The sequence below is a fragment of the Natrix helvetica genome (assembly GCF_964273705.1).
Source record: "Natrix helvetica genome assembly, chromosome: 3".
Classification (NCBI taxonomy): domain Eukaryota; kingdom Metazoa; phylum Chordata; class Lepidosauria; order Squamata; family Natricidae; genus Natrix; species Natrix helvetica.
The window spans coordinates 5557131-5576359 of NC_138549.1; the positions used below are offsets into that span (position 1 = coordinate 5557131).

The 19229-nt window shown below is 41.1% G+C and overlaps 1 protein-coding gene across 2 annotated transcripts in view; it reads left to right on the forward strand.

Moving 5' to 3' along the window:
* The window catches only part of PCDH17 (protocadherin 17), a 207686-nt gene extending 203034 nt beyond the window's left edge, over nt 1-4652 (forward strand). For both annotated transcript variants that reach the window (XM_081948700.1, XM_081948701.1), the window contains one exon: nt 1840-4652. In XM_081948700.1, the coding sequence (XP_081804826.1) occupies nt 1840-2501 (662 nt within the window). In that variant the 3' untranslated portion in view covers nt 2502-4652. The remainder of the gene's footprint in view (nt 1-1839) is intronic.
* Nucleotides 4653-19229: the final 14577 nt, after the last annotated feature.

Genomic DNA, 19229 nt, shown 5'->3' on the forward strand with positions numbered 1-19229 from the left:
CAAGAAAACAGTATAGATTAGTAGTCTTTCAACCATGGCAGCTTTATAACTTGTACACTTCAACTCCCAGAATTCCTCAGTTGGGCCATGTTGGTTGAGGAATTCTGGGATTTGAAGTCTACAGGTCATAAAGTTGTCAAAATTGCACACTGAGGTTGATTACAATGTTCATTAATTTTCTCACCCGACAGCTCTGGGGTTTTTCTGGTGGTCTCCTAAGCATGATATAGCTTTTGGGGAGATCATCCAAGGCCATCTTAATCTAGCCACCTTCTGTGACTTCACTTCCGTCAGGTTTTAACTCATTCTTATGATGTAATCAAAGTCCTGCCTTTGAAGTCAAAATCCGCTCCCAGTTCCTGCAATGGGCTGACCCAGTTTCTAAGATGGGATTGTTATACTGATCATGTAGAAGATGTTTTCCCTGCCTTCTCTAAACAGGCAACCGCTTACAGTAATAGGTCTTCCATTCATCATATGAGTATGAGGACCTTTGAAAAGAGGTACTTCATTAGCTATTCTTGCCATTATTTTGAGAAGAAATAAGCAGAGTGCACGGAAATACAATAGGTTTTGTAGAAAAGGAAAACACAGGGCATTCTTCCTAATGGTATGAATTGTGCAAATCAATCTTCACTTTTTTTTTTATACCAACCCTCTGTTCCCCAAAGAGTAGAGAAGCTAGTTACACTATCTATATATATATTTGAAAACAGCAATAATGCCTCTTTTGAAAAGCTCACATTTAATGCACAGTGGCAGAAAAATCCTTTCCTGTGTTATTATCGGCACAAAGTAGCTGGCGTGCGTGCGGATTTGGTAAACTCTTATTATTACCTGACAGTCATCCAGCAAAACAATCACAATTTAATGGGGATCTTCTGGGTGAAATTCAGCTTGCTTAATTTGTGTGAAACGTTCGTATTTCTGTAGAACAAGCCACTGTTTGGTTATTGGATCTGCTGGAGAAAGATAAATCTTTGGAGTCTCTTAGCTAACCTTCATTGTTTTCTCAGATTATATTTTCTGGTCTCTGAAAGATCTCTGAAGCGGATGAAGCTCAGGTTTTTTTTCTTTCTGATTCTAGTTCTCTACTAGCCCCCTTCTATTAATATAGAAGGAAAGAGTTGGAAGGGACTGTGGAGGCCTTCTAGTCAAACCCTCTGCTCAAGCAGAGACCCTGTACCAGGAGACCCTATACTCTAGAGTTGAAGTCTACAGGTTGCAAAGTTGGATTACAAAGCTGATTCATTTTCCTAACCAACAGCTTTCTGATGATCTCCTAAGCACGAGACAGTTTTTGGGGAGATCATCCAGGGCCATCTTGGTCTAGCCACCTTCCGCGACTTATTTCCACCAGGTTTTAACTAATTCTTATGATGTAATCAAAGTCCTGCCTTTGAAGTCAAAACCCGCTCATAGTTCCTGCAAGTGATACATCCACTGTTGTGCTTTGATAATACAAGTGTTTATTGAAGTGAAACAACCACTGAGTGATACAACCTCTGTTGTGATTTGATGGCCGCTCCAATAAACCAAGCTTTTATTGAAGCGATGCCATTGCTGAGTGAGACAACCATTGTGGTGCATTGATAGTAGCTCCAATAAACCAAGCATTTATTGAGGCGATACAACCACTCTTGTGCTTTGATAGTAGCTTCGATAAACGAAGCCCCTTCAACCTGTTGATTTGTGGGCACCTCCCTCAAAAGTTTTAATTATGATTTCTGTTTTCACCCAGGAAGCCTTGTACCTTGAATGAACAGGCTGGGATCTCAGCAGGTCAAGGCAGCTGATGGATGACTTTAAAAGCCTTGTCATCTCTTCTTTCTTTTGCAGAACAAGAGGAGTGCATTAACTGCACCGATGAATGCCGAGTGCTTGGTCATTCTGACAGGTGTTGGATGCCCCAGTTCCCTGCCTCCAACCAAGCAGACAACGCCGACTACCGAACAAATCTCTTTGTGCCCACGGTGGAAGCCAATGTCGAGACTGAGACTTACGAAACTGTAAACCCCACGGGGAAAAAGACCTTTTGTACATTTGGAAAGGACAAGCGAGAGCACACCATTCTCATTGCCAATGTGAAACCTTATCTCAAAGCCAAACGTGCCCTGAGCCCCCTCCTCCAGGAGGTCCCCTCAGCATCCAGCAGCCCAACCAAGACCTGCATTGATCCTTGTGCATCAACGAAAGGACCTCTGGATGGCTGCGAAGTCAAGGCAGGGGCCTTGGCCGAGCCCAACGGTCAGTACCTGTCGCCCAGTAAACAATCCAGAGACGCTGCTTTCATGGCGTCCGATCAGATGGCCAGGGTCTTCGCCGAGGTGCATTCCCGAGTCAGCCGAGACTCTGCCGATATGGACTCTGTCTTGGAGCAGATAGACCGTTCAAACAGGGAACTAGGGAGAGAGTCCGTAGACGCAGAGGAAGTCGTGCGGGAGATCGACAAGCTTTTACAGGACTGTCGGGCAAATGACCCCATGGCTGTGAGAAAGTGAAGGAAAACAGAAACAAAACAAACACACAAACACACACACAAACAAACAAAAAAGACAGTCTGGCATTAATTTGCTTCTTCTGCTGAATTATATATTAAAAAAGAAAAAAAAAATTCTCCCCTGGTTCTAAAATTTATACAGGGATGAACAAAGACCAATGCTGCTTTAAGGCTTTTAGTGAACATCTGAAGTGCCCTCCAATATGTTTGTTTCACTGCTCTTTCTTTTCTCTCTCTCTCTTTTTTCACATAACACTGGTTTCGTTTTTACCCAACTTCCATTAGAACAATACGATGTATGTTGTTTTTATTAAAAAAAAGAAAACAAAAAAGAAAAATAGGAAGGAAGGAAGGAAGGAAGGAAAGGAAGGAAGGAAGGAAGAAAGATTGGGGTCACTTTGACAATCGAAGAGAAAGGAGTAAGATAAACAGAAACAGATCTTTTAGGACGGTTAGTTAATGTTGACTTCACTGTTTACCTGTAGACCCCATAAAAACCAGGGTGGAATAGTTGTGTGATAAGTTTACAACAGTCATTAGAGGTTTCTATGGAAAAAATCCCCAATCAGAAATCCAATAAACATACAAACAAATGTTCTTGTAGTCAGACAACCAAGTACACAAAGCATTAACGCTCATTTGTGATAGGCATTTCTGTATAAAGGCATCTGCCCCATCCTTTAAGAAAAAAGAAAGAAAGAAAGAAACGAAAAGGAAAAAATATATATATGGAAACCCCTCCAAATCCATTCCATAATTTCATTCAGCAAAAAAAAAAAAAAAAAATATCCCGGTCATTAGTAACACGGCTCATGTCATATGAAAGTTAAATGTAAACGGGTCGAATCCATGTTTGTCCTGCACATGCATAAGTGAATTAATGTGATCAGAAGAGAAAGGGAAGGTGTTAGTGTCTAGCAAGAGTTGAGAGATATCTGAGGCACAATACAAGATGGCCGCTTTGATTGCCGTTACACGGGAAATAATCACGGAGACAAATTAACATTATTAGCACCCTTTTGTAATTCATTTATGGACACTTCCATAGCTCCAGTGCAGACACTGCAAACCTTCACCCGAACCATTTAAATGTGCAAATGTAAGAAGATTCAATGTGTTTACATCAAATGACATTTTTTTTCTTGATTTATTGCCGATTCAGTGCATTTGAGCCAAATTGTTGAGTGTATAAGAGCTATATTGTGTATTTTATTAAATTAATATATAGTTGTGTTGCAAAAAAATATATATTTGGGCTTATAATGTAAATGGCAAGTGTTGCCTCCGTAGCTGTCAAACTCTATGAGTTTTGTTCTCTCTTCCTTTTTTTTTTCCCTCCCCCTTCTCCATACAGAGTGTGGGAAGCAGCGCCTCAGAGCAAATTCTCTTGTTAAATGTATGGTCTCCCGAGTTTTAACAGTACATAATCTGTTCAAAAATGTGTCTTGAGTGAGTTGATGGAGCTAACCGAACGGCAGACGAATCCATCCATCCGTCATGGTTGTGTGCAAGTCCTTGTAGAAGCTTCTGTCGCAAACCATGTTTAATAACAAACAAAAAAAAAATTACACTTGAACTGACATCTGGAAAGTCCTTGTTCTTTTATCAAGCGTATTCATTCGTTCCCATCGGCGCACGTCAGCCTACTTGGATAACCCCCTTGTGGACGGACTCTTAGGTTATCAGAATATTTTGACACTTAGGCATAATAGGCAGAGGGTCTGGGGCTGGTGGAAATATACAAGGCTCAAACAAAAATCTGAAAAGTAACAGGAAAAACAAAAACCAAAAAAACCTACATCCTGAGATTAAATATATTTAAGATACCATAACTACTTTTATTATGTTATTTTCTGTGACTTTCTGAGGCCTATAGATCTAGGGAATATTTTTATAACCCTAAGAAGACTATTAATCAAAAAATGAATGTTCTTAGGGCCCACAATGGTCTTAAATGCAATTCCTGTTTCTTTTAGCATTGTGGGCTATACAACGTGTTGGTGTCTCATAGTACGAGCTTTGATCTGCTTCCGTGGACAATCCTGTGCTGTTCCTCCTTTTACCTTCCTCATTATGACAGTTTTTTTAGTCATTGTACTTTTGCTCACTTTCTCTTGCACACACTTTCCTATATGTTGTTCTTCATTGGATTCTTATAAAAGCATATAAGTAACATTTTCTTTGAATGACATTTGTATAAGCACAATGCAACGCTTAGGTCATAGATGGTTGGTTGGTTGGTTGGTTGGATGGATGGATGGATGGATGGATGGATGGATGGACGGGTGAGAAGCAGGCAGACAGATAATGTTCTTCACTTTTACGTTGGGATTAAATTGTGTAATACCCAGAAAACAGGAGGGGAAAGTGTTCTATATGAAATACATAGTATAATGTCTTCCATTAATTTACGTGGAATGAGAATTTGAATGCCGGCTGATAATCAGAAATGAGGATTGTTCAAATGAGTATGAGTTTATTCCATGCTACTTCTAAACAAAAAAGGAACGTGGTAATTCAGTGGCTAAGACTCTGAGCTTGTCGATCAGAAAAGGTCGGCAGTTCAGCAGTTCGAATCCCTAGTGCCTCGTAATGGTGTGAGCTCCCATTACTTGCCCCAGCTTTTGCAAACGTAGCAGTTCGAAAGCACGTAAAGAATGCATGTAGAAAAATGGGAACCACCTTTGGTAGGAAGGCAACAGTGCTCCGTGCACCTTCGGCATTTAGTCATGCCGGCCACATGATCATGGAGACGTTTTTGGACAGTGCTGCCTCTTCGGCTTTGAAACAGAGATGAGCACCACCCCCTAGAGTCAGAAACAACTAGCACATATGTGCGAGGGGAACCTTTACCTCTAAGTAAGAATCTAAATTACTAACTATTAAGGCAAATGGGAGATAAGTAAGATTCAATGGAATTTGAGAAGTATATCTCTTGTTGGTGAAAAGGGAGCCCATATTGATGATGAGATTGACCCCTCCTTCTGTGTCAACTGGTCATCTCCTACAGTTGGCAGATTTCAAACTATATCAAGCCATTGATTCTCTCTCTCTCTCTCTCTCTCTCTTTTAGTTTTTGCCACTATTAAACTACTGACTTTTTTTTTTTTAGAAAGAAAAAGACAAGGATTTGTTTTGCTATTCTGCATCAGTGCATTTTTGGTTCCCAGTCCATAAGATATATTGTGACTCTCTGGGTTACTTCATCTCACATGAACTAATCTAAACCAAGTAATAGTGACATACTTGATGGAAAGGTATAAACAAAAGTGTGGAAAAGTGTATAATGATGTCCCATTTTACACATTTATGCACAATATATGTCTAAACATCTAAACTTTCCCCTGTCTATGCCATATATATTTTGGAAATAGACCAAATATTCTTTGAGAAAAAAAGCAGTTATCCTTCTTAAGTCTCAAGAGCTTTTCAATTTGCATGTGGGTGAAAACTCAAGCTTGGTGTTAAACTGGTAAAATCCAGCTGATAAAATCCAGAGAGTAAAAGTAACAATGGACTTTCCTTACTATCCCCTACTATTCCATCAGTGAGTTTCATACTGAATCCATGGCAGGGGGGATTGTTGGGAGAACAGCTTTGGAATTTCATGCATATATCAATCTTTTTTTAAAATTGTATCACACTTTCTGATATTCTTTATCCTAGCAATGATGAAAGTGGGTAAATTATCTCCAAAACCATTAAGTTTCACTATTTTTTCCAGGGCCTTTATCATACTTTGGTGGACAGGTCAGTAAAATTAAGACCCAGATTGTTGGGGGCAATATGTGTTGTGGCCCTCCAGTGGCCAGAGGAGCTGGCAGAAGATTGGGACCATGAGGAGGTTGGGGAGAAACATGGGCCAGTCCTGGAGTCTAGGGAAGGCTCTGATGAGGGCTCTGTATCGGAGACAGAGAGGGGGCCAGGGCCGTATGCCAGTTATCAGCTGCCTTCAGAGTCAGACATCAGTGAGGCAGACGAACAGCTGGAGCCTGTTCCCAGTGTGCACATGCACAGAGTTGTCAAACAAAGGGAACAGCTAAGGAGCCAGGGTCGACTTGGGAGTAAGACCACAGGTGGATGGTGAATGCTCCCCCAAGAGGAGTGAAAAGGGAGGGGTGTTTGCAGGAGACAATGAGTTCATTCCTGCATTCTTGCCAAGTATTGCGGCGTCTGAAAGATCTCGGCCTGGCCACTCTCCAAGCCTGATAAAGGTCAGTAATTGTGAACTATCTTGAAAGACTGTGGGAGAGGAAAGACTTTCCTGGAGAGGAATTCACTGCAAATTAAATAGAAGGGGTTTATCAGGACGAGGACTCAGCTTTGTGCTGCTGGGCAAACCTAGGTCAGAACAATATGCTGGCTTTGTAAAGTGCTTAGATAGGACCGTAAAGCACTGTTAAGTAGTATATAAGTCTAAGTGATATTGCTGTTTATATGCCCTAACTATTTTGCCCCAAAATACCAAGATAATAGATGAATTGCAAAGGCAATTTGTTCATGTAAGTTCATACAGCAATTTGGTGCAGTGATTAAGGCATCTGTCTAGAAACTAGGAGATTGTGAGTTCTAGTTCCATCTTCCATACAAAGCCAGCTTGCTGACCTTAGGCCAGTCACTTTCTCTGAGCCCTAGGAAGTAGGAAGTAACAAAGCACTTCTGAAAACCAGAAAGCCACAAGGATTTGTCCAGGGATTCTCAGAGAATTAGATGTGATTGAATGGAAGGGGGGGGGGGGGAGATCATGGTTTAAGTATCTAGTTATAATTTTCCGCTGGCAGTCTAATTATTCCTCTGAAACTTAGCATTAGAATGCATTAAGTGTTGTCAGAAAGCACATTTTTAAGTGGTTTGCACTAAGTAACCAGCATTTCCTCTACAAAGGCACAAATACATTTATTTAACATGCAGTGTTCCAGGAAAAGCTTTTGTTAATGTGAAAAAGGAATTCCTCTTGAGATACTCCTGCCAAGGTTGGTTTCATAGCATAGCTGTTTAATATTTCCTACTAGTGGTGATCATTTATCTATCAGATTTAGATCCTTCAACACCCATGATTCGTACTTGTTAAGTTCAGTTCATGGGGTGACATTATCTTTTAGGGTTGACTCAATCCACTCGATTTTTGGCATCTGAAGTTGTTCCCTCCTTTCAGAATCTAATATTTGATGAGTAGAAAAGGATCCACAGAGCTGGTATTCAGCTAGTTCTGACCGGTTCTAGTGAACCGGTAGCAGAAATTTTTAGTAGTTAGGAGAACCAGCAAATACCATCTCTGGCTGGCTCCACCCCCATCCATTCGCTGCCTCTCGAGTCTCAGCTGATCAGCTGGGTCTTCTTCTCTTGAACGGAGCTGGAAAGCAGGTTGGTGGGGAGAGGATGGAATGGGATTTTGCAGTATCCTTCCCCTTGAGTGAGGAGGGAATGGAGATTTTACAGTATCCTTCCCCTGCGATGCCACCAAGCCACGACATGCCCACAGAACCTGTAGTAAAAAATTTTGGAAAAAATGTGAATTCCACCAGTGATCCATCTAATTATTCTTAACAGTCGCAAGCTAACAAAAAGTTGGTTGGGAAGGCATTGCTAATCTAGGCCACTTCTTTTTCAAAATAGTTGTTTCTGCAAGACCTATATATTTATAAGCCCTATGGAGTTCGTCGTATGGGATCATCCATAAAGATGAGATCCAGAGATGATTAATAATGGAGAAGTCCAGAACATCAATTATGTAATCTGAACTAAGCCTCATTCCTTAAAACGTGTCCTTAATGATGGGAAATAATATTGTGGTCTCATGGTTAAATGTTAAGATTTAAATTAAAACAGAAGAATCTTTATTTTTCATGGTGTGTGTGTGTGTGTGTCTGTGCCTGTGCCTGTGTTTGTGTACACTCAGATGACCAGACTCTAAAAAGTTTTGTCTTAATTGCTGAGAGCTAATATTTCTCCAAATAGAATGGTGTGTATCAGATGGAGCAGTGAGTATTAATAAATGAAATGCATTCTGTATTTATAATGGGAAGGGAGTCCCATTGAGGGGAAGAACGAATATTTAGGTTTTTCTTCTTGCTTCCCATGCTAAAAGTGTGTTTTGGAGTTAAAGGGATGTGTTGAGTATCTGGAAAGGTTATAATATTGTACTGTTCTCCAATTTGTGAAAATAATAGACAGGGATGAAACATGTAAGTTGCTTTGGGATCAATCCAGACATTCACAGACATGAATATAATTCTCCTGTTGGATCAAGTTGATTTTGTGTTTCAACAAGAACTAGGAAGATGTCTCTGGAGGTTGGCAAGGAGGATGCAAAGCTTACAGTATCTCATCCATTTCTTGGTTTTTAATATTTCCTAATAGGACATGCAAAAGTAATTTAGACATTCAATCTACTATGGTGTGTGTGTATGAATGGAAAACATGTTGTGCAATTAAACTCATGACAAGTGATAATGTATATATGACAAAATGGAACTGGCACTGTGAAAAATACTATATCCACATTTGCTGATGAATATTCTGCGAAGACCCTGGCAATCCACCGAGAAGTGTACATTTGGAGAACACAATTCACATATAATTTCTTTTGGCAAGTGAAGATTATCCTTTGGCAAAGTAAGGGATAATCTTACTTTATATTTTATACCTACCTACCTACCTACCTACATACATACATATGTATAAATATAAATAAAAATACATATTTTGGTGGGCGGTAGGAGGTGGGAGCAGGTCAGCCTTCAAACAGCAAGCAATTTTTAGTAATGGCTGAAACTTTGCACACTTACTATAATAGCAATGGATGCTATCTTAACCCTTTCTCCAAATCAATAGAATACTGTAGAATAGAATGGAATAGAATAGAATGGAATGGAATAGAATAGAATAGAATAGAATAGAATAAGGAATGGAATGGAATGGAATGGAATAGAATACAATAGAATAGAATAGAATAGAATAGAATAGAATAAGGAATGGAATGGAATGGAATAGAATAAGGAATGAAATGTAATGGAATGGAATAGAATAGAATACTATAGAATAGAATACTATAGAATAGAATAGAATAGAATAGAATAGAATAGAATAGAATTATTTATTGGCCAAGTGTAATTGGACACAGAAGGAATTTGCTTTGGTGCATGTACTCTCAGTGTACATAAAGAAAAATAAAATGCATTCATCAAGAATCATAAGATACAACACTTAGTGACAGTCAGAGGTTACTAATAAGCAATCAAATCATACTAGGAAACAAATAAAACAATATAAATTGTAAAGATGCAAGCAACATGGTTGCAGTCATAAGTGGGAAGAGATGCTAGGAAGAAAGAGAAGAATAATCGTAATACAATCCAGTGGTGGGTTCCGGATCCCGTCGCAACCGATATGCTGAGACAGGGGCCAAGCCTCCACCTCGGGCATGTGCACTGCGCACACATGCACACCCACCATGCTGCAATGCTCCAGCTGCTCCACAGAGGTCGCGCAGGTGCCGTAAGCTGCACGCATGTGCGCAAGTGGCCCGGTTGGCTTAAATGCAGGTAAGGAACACGGGCGGGTAGGTGGGCCCTCCAAAGCACCATTCCGGTATGGTGGCCACTGCTCCCAGCTGCCACCGGTATGCCTGTAGGAAGCGTACTTGCCGGAACCCACCACTGATACAATCTTAGTAAATAGTTTGACAGTGTTGTGGAAATTAGTTGTTTAGCAAAGTGATGGCGTTCGGGGGAAAAACAGTCCTTGTGTCTAGTTGTTCTGGTGTGCAGTGGGCTATAGTGTCGTTTTGAAGCTAGAAAGCAACCTCAATAAGCCAATTTAATAAAAGTTCAACATCCTATGATTCCAGTTAACCTAACTCTTGAGTTCGAAGAGAAAAAACAGGAACTTTTAGGATGTCTTCTTCGTTGAATATCTCAGGGTGGTGTAAGAGTTGAATACCTCATGAGTAGGGTCAATGATTGAGACAATGGCATAAAAATCTGTGCACAACTCATGCACTCTCTCTCGTACACAAGCATATCACAGAAAACGATATGGTCTTTAAGATGCATTCATTCCATCGGTAGCCGTAGGAATATAATTAAAATAACCACAGAAGATGACAACATTAATATAGAGATGTTGTGAACTTCATTCTCCTTTGCAGACTTACTTTCACTTTGTGCACAGTTGACGCAACACAAAACGTCAATTAGAACATTGATTTTGAGGCACACACTCAACCAAACCCACTTTTTTTGTAAGTTGCTGGAGGATCGTAATTTTTAATGGATGTGAGTTGCAATGCATATACCTTTTCCATTTTATAAATGTACTAACTTGCCGTACTAACAACAATCACGTCCTACTTCATCTCCTGTTCACCAGTAACAAAGTGGATGAACCATAGATCCTCACTCAAACAGCAATAAAAGTCAATTATTCCATAAAACCCGTGATCTATGATGTTCCAAGAAAGCAGTGAGACACTAAGCATGAATGAATGGCAGTTCTGCACTTCTGGGCTACATCCAAATGGAGCTTCAGGACAGAAGCTTGATTCATGCCTCTTGTCTCATCTCATCTTAGATTTATGTTTGTATGTTGTGCTGAAATAGCAGTTACTCTATCACTGTGTGATATTAAAGGTAAAGAAAAAGGTTCCCCTCACACATATGAGCTAGTCATTCCCGACTCTAGGGGGCACTGCCCTTCTTCATTTCAAAGCTGAAGAGCCAGCACTGTCCGAAGACCTCTCTGTGGTCATGTGGCTGGCATGACTCAATGCTGAAGGCTCATGGAGCGCTGTTCCCTTCCCACCAAAGGTGGTTCCTATATTTCTACTTGCATTTTTTATGTGCTTTCATACTGCTAGGTTCGCAGAAGCTGGGACAAGTAACGGGAGCTCACTCCATTACACGACGCTAGGGATTCGAATAGCCAAACTGCTGACCTTTTCGGATCAACAAGCTCAGCATCTTAGCCACTGAGCCACCACGTCCCTTATGTCTCTAATATTACCATTTTAATTTAAACTAATTTCCAGAGGATATGTGACCAAGAACATGTGTGCACATTTTCTTGTCTTGCCAAGAAATTTTAACGGGCTTTATCCCCTGCGCTTGGGTCTGTGCAGGCATTTTTAAAAAAAGCACATCAAGAGTAACAATTCAAAAGTTTATATTATTACATAAACATGATCGATACAAGGAAAAATCTGTTGAACCACACAGAACAAAGGAACAGCCCTTGAAAACCGGTAACATTTGAACATTAAGCCTTTCAACATATTCAAGAATCTGTCATTTTAATGTCAAAGAAAGGTTAGCTGGCTAAGTTGGATTTAAATTTTCTGAAGGAACTGAGAATGTCCTTGGCTCAAAAATCCCCATCTTCTCTTAACAAAAAGTTGCTGCTGATAACAACAACAACCGCTTGGAAAGAGCACCATCTGTAAACAGTTTAGTCACTGGTAACAGAATCAAATATTTCATTCCAATCAGCTTTCTGTTGCCTAGCAATGGTGAAGTTATCAAGGTTTGCAATGGCTTGAATCTTCAGGTAAAAACCTTATTATATAGAATGAGAGCAAGAAGCATTTGTCATTAGTGAACAGAACAGAACAGAACAGAAGAGAAGAGAACAGAAGAACAGAGTTGGAAAGGATCTTGGAGGTCTTCTAGTCCAATACCCTGCTTAGGCAGGAAACTCCACACCATTCAGACAAATGGTTATCCAACATCTTCTTAAAAACTTCCAGTGTTGGGGCATTCACAACTTCTGGAGGCAAGTTGTTCCACTCATTAATTGTTCTTACTGTCAGGAACTTTTGCCTTAATTCCAAGTTGCTTCTCTCCTTGATTAGTTCCCACCTATTGCTTCTTGTCCTGTCTTCAGGTGCCTTGGAGAATAGCTTGACTCCCTCTTCTTTGCGGCAACTCCTGTGATATCGGAATCTTGCTATCATGTCTCCCCTAGTCCTTCTTTTCACTAAATTAGACATACTCAGTTCCTGCAACCAAGTGAAATGATTTGTGAATGAATACACCCCAGTAACGAAACAGGCTTTTGAAACAGAGTCTCTGTTTATGGACTTTTTCCCTCCAGGTAAATATATTTTGTATTTACCTTGACATTTAAATTATTATGATTCATAGCTTGTGTCCCAACTCAACATTTTCACTTTTTTATTATTTTATTTGTTTTTTTTTAATGCTGAACACGTCTATCAGCTACCCAGACGTTACAGCGGAACAATGTAAATAACAGAAGTAAGTACATTTTAAATACATAACTACAACAAAATTGAGAGCATAATGTCAGGGTTCCAAACAGCATCCAAAGGTAAATCAGAGTCCAAAATAAAGTATTGCTCAAAATTCCAATTTATTAAGAGAGCCATGCTGGCACATCTGGGAAAACCTGAATCTGAAAGCTCCCCGGTTTCCCCCACCTAGTTGAAAGTTCAAGGCCTTGCCCCCACACCCACCAGTCCATCACATGGTCCCATCTTCCACTGCCATGCTGGCAGTTCCACCCATCAAGTTCCAGTCAGACACAGAGATGCAGAGACAAAGGATGACCTTGGCTTTCTAGAAAGAATTTTGTTATGGCTGCATATCATCTAACTCTGTACAATCCCCCCTCCCATTTTGCCACAACAGAAAAAGGCATAGTAGAATAATAGAAAGTGTGGCAGGCCTAAGATCCAAAAGAAAACTGTAGGCCTGACACATAGGTAAACACAATGTGAAAAATCTGCAGTCTAAAAGTTTGCTCATGTCTCATGGACACACATACACACACATTCACACACAACTACATCCCCTAGCTAATGCAGATCCCCCCCCCCTTTATGATGCCTTTGCTTTAAATACAATTTTCCCACTAGGCCTATGAATTGTGCTACCCAATATGTGCTCAAATGCTCTGCCGAAGAGAGGGAAGACAGATGGGCCGAGGGAAAGAAATTCCAGTGGAGGAGATAATTAATATTCAGTAAGTGGGTTGGGGCAGCAGATGGATTTTGTCTCCTTATCCTGGATGGGTTGTTCCAACAGGGACGTAATTTGTCTTTTAAAGGAAAAAAAAATGAATAATCAACATGTCGTTCCTTTGGTGCATGTTGGACTTCTGGAGAGCCCTTTGAGGGGAAATATTGAATGTTACTGATTCAGATGGGAAATGAGTTCATTAAAATACAAAAAAACAAACAAACAAAAAAAAAACCACCACCAGGTTTCATTCATTCATTCATTCATTCATTCATTCATTCATTCATTCTTTCAATTATTGTTTGTTTGTTTGTTTGTTTGTTTGTCCGTCCATCCATCCATCCATCGATCTATCTATCTATCTATCTATCTATCTATCTATCTATCTATCTATCTATCTATCTATTTATTTATTTATTTATTTATTTATTTATTTATTAACTGGCCAAGGGAGAAAAGAACAGAGCTTGATATTAAGGTAATTAAACAAGTGCCATCATTCCTAAAGAGATTTGATGAGGTTCCTAAAGTTGGCAGACTGACTTTATAAAGTTGTATTTTCTAAAACATGCCCAGGTATTAACATGCTACGTGACTGGGACATTCAGGCAACCATCATACTGGATCGTGACATCGCAGCGAAGAGGAAGGACCTCAAAAATGGCCACATTTAACTCAGGGGTGAGATTGGTTTAGGCGAACCGGATGCTAATTTTACATCTGATTCGCTGAACCGATAGTTGCAAGGACTGGCTGGCTCCGCCCAGCCTACCCTTATGCTCCCAGGAGTCTCCATGTGGCCCATTTTGGATGCCAGGTAAGTGCAGGGCCCGTGTGGAGGCTTTGGGAGAGCAAAAAATGAGCCTCCCAGAAGTTCTGGAAGTCTAGAAAGGGGCCCATTTCCATTCTCTGGAGGGCCTTTAAAGCCCGGGGGAGGCTGTTTTCACCCATCTGAAGGCTCACGGAAAGCTTCCGGAGCCTGGAGAGGGTGAAAACTCACCACCACCACCATGGTGTAGTAGGCTGAGTAGGCCACACCCACCTTGGCCCACCCAACAACCAGGCAGAGAACGGTTGTTAAGATTTTTGAATTCCACCCCTTATTTCATTGGCCCTTATCTTGGAAGCATCTAATTTGGAAGTAAGCTGAATTGCTCTAGATGAGGGGTGTCAAACTCAAGGCCCAAGGGCCAGATCCAGCCTGTAAGATGCTTAGATCTGGCCTGTGGGGCCACCCTGCAAATAGTGAAGGACCAGTCCACTGTGCCTCTGCCAGCAAAGGAGCCCTGGAAACAGGGAAGGATCGGCCCATATGTGCCTCTACTACGGGGAGCTTTCAATGCCTTTCTGCCATCATCTGTCTTTCGAATCCAAAGCTGACTGCTTTTGCTGAGGCACCAAGCGAAAGGATGTGTAAAGACCTGGAATGTGGAATTAATTGAGTCCCTGTTTGCACCATAAACTTCCTTGAAGATCTACGGTGGAAAAGGTCACTGCAGAAAAGGGAGTACGGCCCGTGTGGGCTTGTTCATGGGAGCAACATCTTCTGGGTCTGAGAAATGAAACATCTGAAAGTCTCTCTCTCCTTCTCTCTCTCTCTCTCTCTCTCTCTCTCTCTCTCTGTGTGTGTGTGTGTGTGTGTGTGTGTGTGTGTGTGTGTTGTATTTCTGCTGATAAATAAGTAAAGGGAGACTAGTATACATTTATTTCATCAGCTCTCATCAGCTAGCCATACCCTTACTGGGCTAGCCGATGAGAACTAAATAGCTTGAAATAGATCTATACTAGTCTCCCTTTATTTATATATCAGCACAAATGCAACACAAATGTAACAAAGGCAACCTAAAAAAGATGGTTTTCTGCCTGGATGGTTTCCTGGAGTGAGCCGAAAGACAGAAAAGGGAAGCAATGTGCTCCCTCCCATATTTGGGCATACCAGGGGTTGTGACACAATACACACACACACACACACATTTCCATCGGTTATGTATCCCTACAGGCTGAGTTTCCCTGACAGTAATGGGGTGATGCCCATCTGCAGTCTAAGCTGTAAAAAAGGTCAGCATGGCAGCAGGAGCGTGTGTAGAAATGGATCAGGGGCTTAATGAGCCATCTTTAAGCCTTTGGAGACATATTTTCCATGAGGCTGGCAGCACGAGTGAAGTGGTGGAGGCACACTTTCTCATATTTGCCTTATGCATATGCTAACAAAACCCAGCTCTCACTCAGGAGTAGGAAAAACCGCTTTCCCCCCGTGGTCATTTGAGACTGCAGAAAACAAAAACCAACAAAAAATTTGGATAGGTTTCTTTGGGTTACGAAATAAACTAGATATTTGCTCCTGTAATGGTTATGGCTCCTGTACTGTGGATCTAAAATAATTAATTCTGTTTATTTATTTCAAAAGGAAAGAGGGCTCTGCGTTGACTTGAGCTGATTCTCAACCGACGGCATCACGGCCTGCAGAAAACGTAAGCAAACAGTACCAAAGAATGATCATTTTAGAAGCTCACCACGAGTCAAATAGGATTGGAAGTATCAACCGATCTCCTGAAGCCTTGGGATTCCGTTTCTCTGAATGCGCTTCATTCATCATTGGGCTGTGACTTTGGAAAATGCTGCCTCTGCTCTACACATAAAGCCATGCAGTTCATGGGCCATTCTAATACAATTTCTTCTAGCCTGAGGGAGTTGCGTAACAAAGGAGCAGTTTACCCTAAACTGCCAGAGAAAATTATACTATCTAGAGCGTGGCTAGCTCTTTATTGTAATTGGATTGAGAAAGTTGGTCCTATTACTCTGCCAGTCCAACAACTCAGCTCAAACTGAGTTATCCATTTTATTTGGAGGGTGTGGTTCAAATAAGTTCAGTCCTGCCATCCAAACCAACTCGTAAGGCGGATTTGAGATGGCTCCGAGATGTTTCTTTTTCAAAGTGATCCATATGGCTACTCCTCTCACCATGGCATGCAACAGCAATGAAAACCACCATTAGCTCCCAAATAAAATTCATAAAGAGCAATCCCAGTTCAAAACCAATCAAACCGTAGCTAAAATAACCATACTGTGGGCTCTCCTTAGCTGCAATCAGTGGGGGTTGCTATTGTACGGCTGTACTGGTAGTGTGCCTGGAGCAGCTGAGAGGGTACCGGTATGGTGACATGTTTAGCCCACATGCCTGCCAGCGCTCTATAGCTGTATTTATGGCAAAGGGCACACTGCGCATGTGAGCACAGTATGCAGTGCCTGCATGAGCCCCAACAACCAGCTGGTTGTTGCAGGGGCAGTGGATTGCACATGCATGCATAGCGCATGTCTGGCACGTCCACAGCGCATGTCCAGTGCATGCACGAACAGATCACAATCAGCGAACCAGTAGCGATAGTAAGAGCAACCCACCACTGGCTGCAATGTAATACTACATTGCGGGATCGTATTCTGCCCCATACATCCCTGCGACCAATCCGCTCGCACAGAGAGGGCCTCCTCCAGGTGCCGTCCACCAGACAGTGTCGAGGGGCGGCGCCTAGGAGTAGAGCCTTCTCTGTGGCGGGCCCAGCCCTGTGGAATGACCTCCCCCCGGATATTAGGAATACCTCTGACCTCCGCTCCTTTCGTGTAAAGCTCAAGACCCACCTTTTTCAAGTTGCTGGCCTGGCTCAACTTTGATATCGCTCCTGACGGGTTTTTTATTTGGGGTATTTTAATTGCATTCAATTTATTTAGGGGTTTTTAAACATTGAGTTTTTACTTGTTTTTATCTATCAGTTCACCTCCTCCTTGTATATGTCGTATATATGTCTTGGTATATGTTTTGTTATATGTATGTCGATATATTTATTTCCTATGTTTTGTTGTACGCCGCCCCGAGTCCTTCGGGAGAGGGTGCGGCTAAGAAATAAATATTTATTATTATTATTATTATTATTATTATTATTATTATTATTATTATTATTATTATTATTACTATTACAGAGTCTAGAAGAAAGAAAGATACATGGGGTCGTTGGTGCTCTCTGAGCTTGGTGGCGTTGGAAGAAATATCCATCTGGTTCAGTTCCAAGCGGGGAGAAAGACACTGGAAACATGGAGGCTGATTGGAAAGAGGGTTTAATGATGAAGCAGAACCACCAAGCACATGGTCTTGGTGCAGCTGACCCATGTGGAGTTGAGAGTGAGGGGTTCTGTATACCTTCCTTTGGGCTTTGAACTTTAGCTTCCTGTTCCTGAGCAAGAACATGTATTCTATTGGCTGTTGTCAGATTCCTATAGAGTCAAGTTTTTCTGAGCTCACTGGTTAGGCTGAGGTTTGTTGGGTGATGCAATGTCCGTAGGAGATTGCAATGCAGTGGGCTCTGTGTCTTCTGCTAAATTGTCCTATTAGGTCCTGAAGGGCCATGTCTTAATCCCATCATCCTGGAGCTGAAGGTCTTTTGCCTTGTAGATGGACTGGTTCAGTCCTGCTGGGGCTATTAAGAAAGGTTGGGGGCTGCTTTCTAAGAACATGTTTCTCCTTTAGGGAAATATAATATTCTACCTTTTTTAATATTTCCCAAAATATTTCATTCTTCTAGGAGACGGGTGGTTGCTAACTTGTGCAGTGGTTTTCTTTAAGACGTTTCATTACTAAGCTAGGTAACATCATCAGCATTGCCTAGTTGGATAATGAAACATCAGCAAGAAAACCACCAAGCTCAGAGAGCACCAAGGACCCCACAGTTCGACCCTGAACAACAAATATTCTCTTCTAAAGAAGATATTTGCCTGGCCTGCATCTTGAATAACCAAAAACCTGAGACATTATTGTTTCTGATGAAGTGTTAAGTGTCAGAAGAATCATATCAAGGATGATGAAGAGCAGCAGAAACAAAATAACTCCAGGTTATAATGAATTTTTTAAAAAGCAAAGGAGGAAATAAAATAGTTGAGCATCTCTGAATAGGATAGGATAGGATACAATAATGGAATGAAGAATAGAATGGAATATAGAATAGGATAGGATAGAACAGAACAATGGAATGAAGAATAGAATGGAAAATAGAATAGAATAGAATAGAATAGAATAGAATAGAATAGAATAGAATAGAATAGAATAGAATAACAGAGTTGGAAGGGACCTTGGAGGTCTTCTAATCCAACCCCTTGTTTGGGCAGGAAACCCTACACCACTATAGACAAATGGTTATCCAACATATTCTTAAAAACTTCCAGTGTTGGAGCATTCACAACTTCTTAAGATAATCCTAAAGTCATTTTTTGAAGCCCCATTCAATTCATTAACTAAATGAATCCTGGACATCACTAATACCACTCTATAAAGCCTTAGTAAGACCACACCTAGAATACAGTATTAAGTTTTGGTCCCCACACTATAAAAAGATGTTGAGACTCTAGAAAGAGTGCAGAGAAGAGCAACCAGGATGATTAGGGGACTGGAGGCTAAAACATATGAAGAACGGTTGTAGGAACTGGCCATGGCTGATCTAGTGAAGAGAAGGACCAGGGGGGACAATTGAGCAGTCTTCCAATATTTCAGGGGCTGCCACAGAGAGGAAGGGGGGTCAAGCTATTTTCTCAAGCATCTGCAGGCCAGACAAGGAATAATGGACAGAAACTAAACAAGGAGAGATTCAACCTAGAAATAAGGAGGACTTTTCTGACAGTGATACCAGTCAACCCATGGAACAGAAGTTGCCTTCAGAGGTTGAGGGAGCTTCATCACTGGAAGCTTTCAAGAAGAGACTGGACTGCCA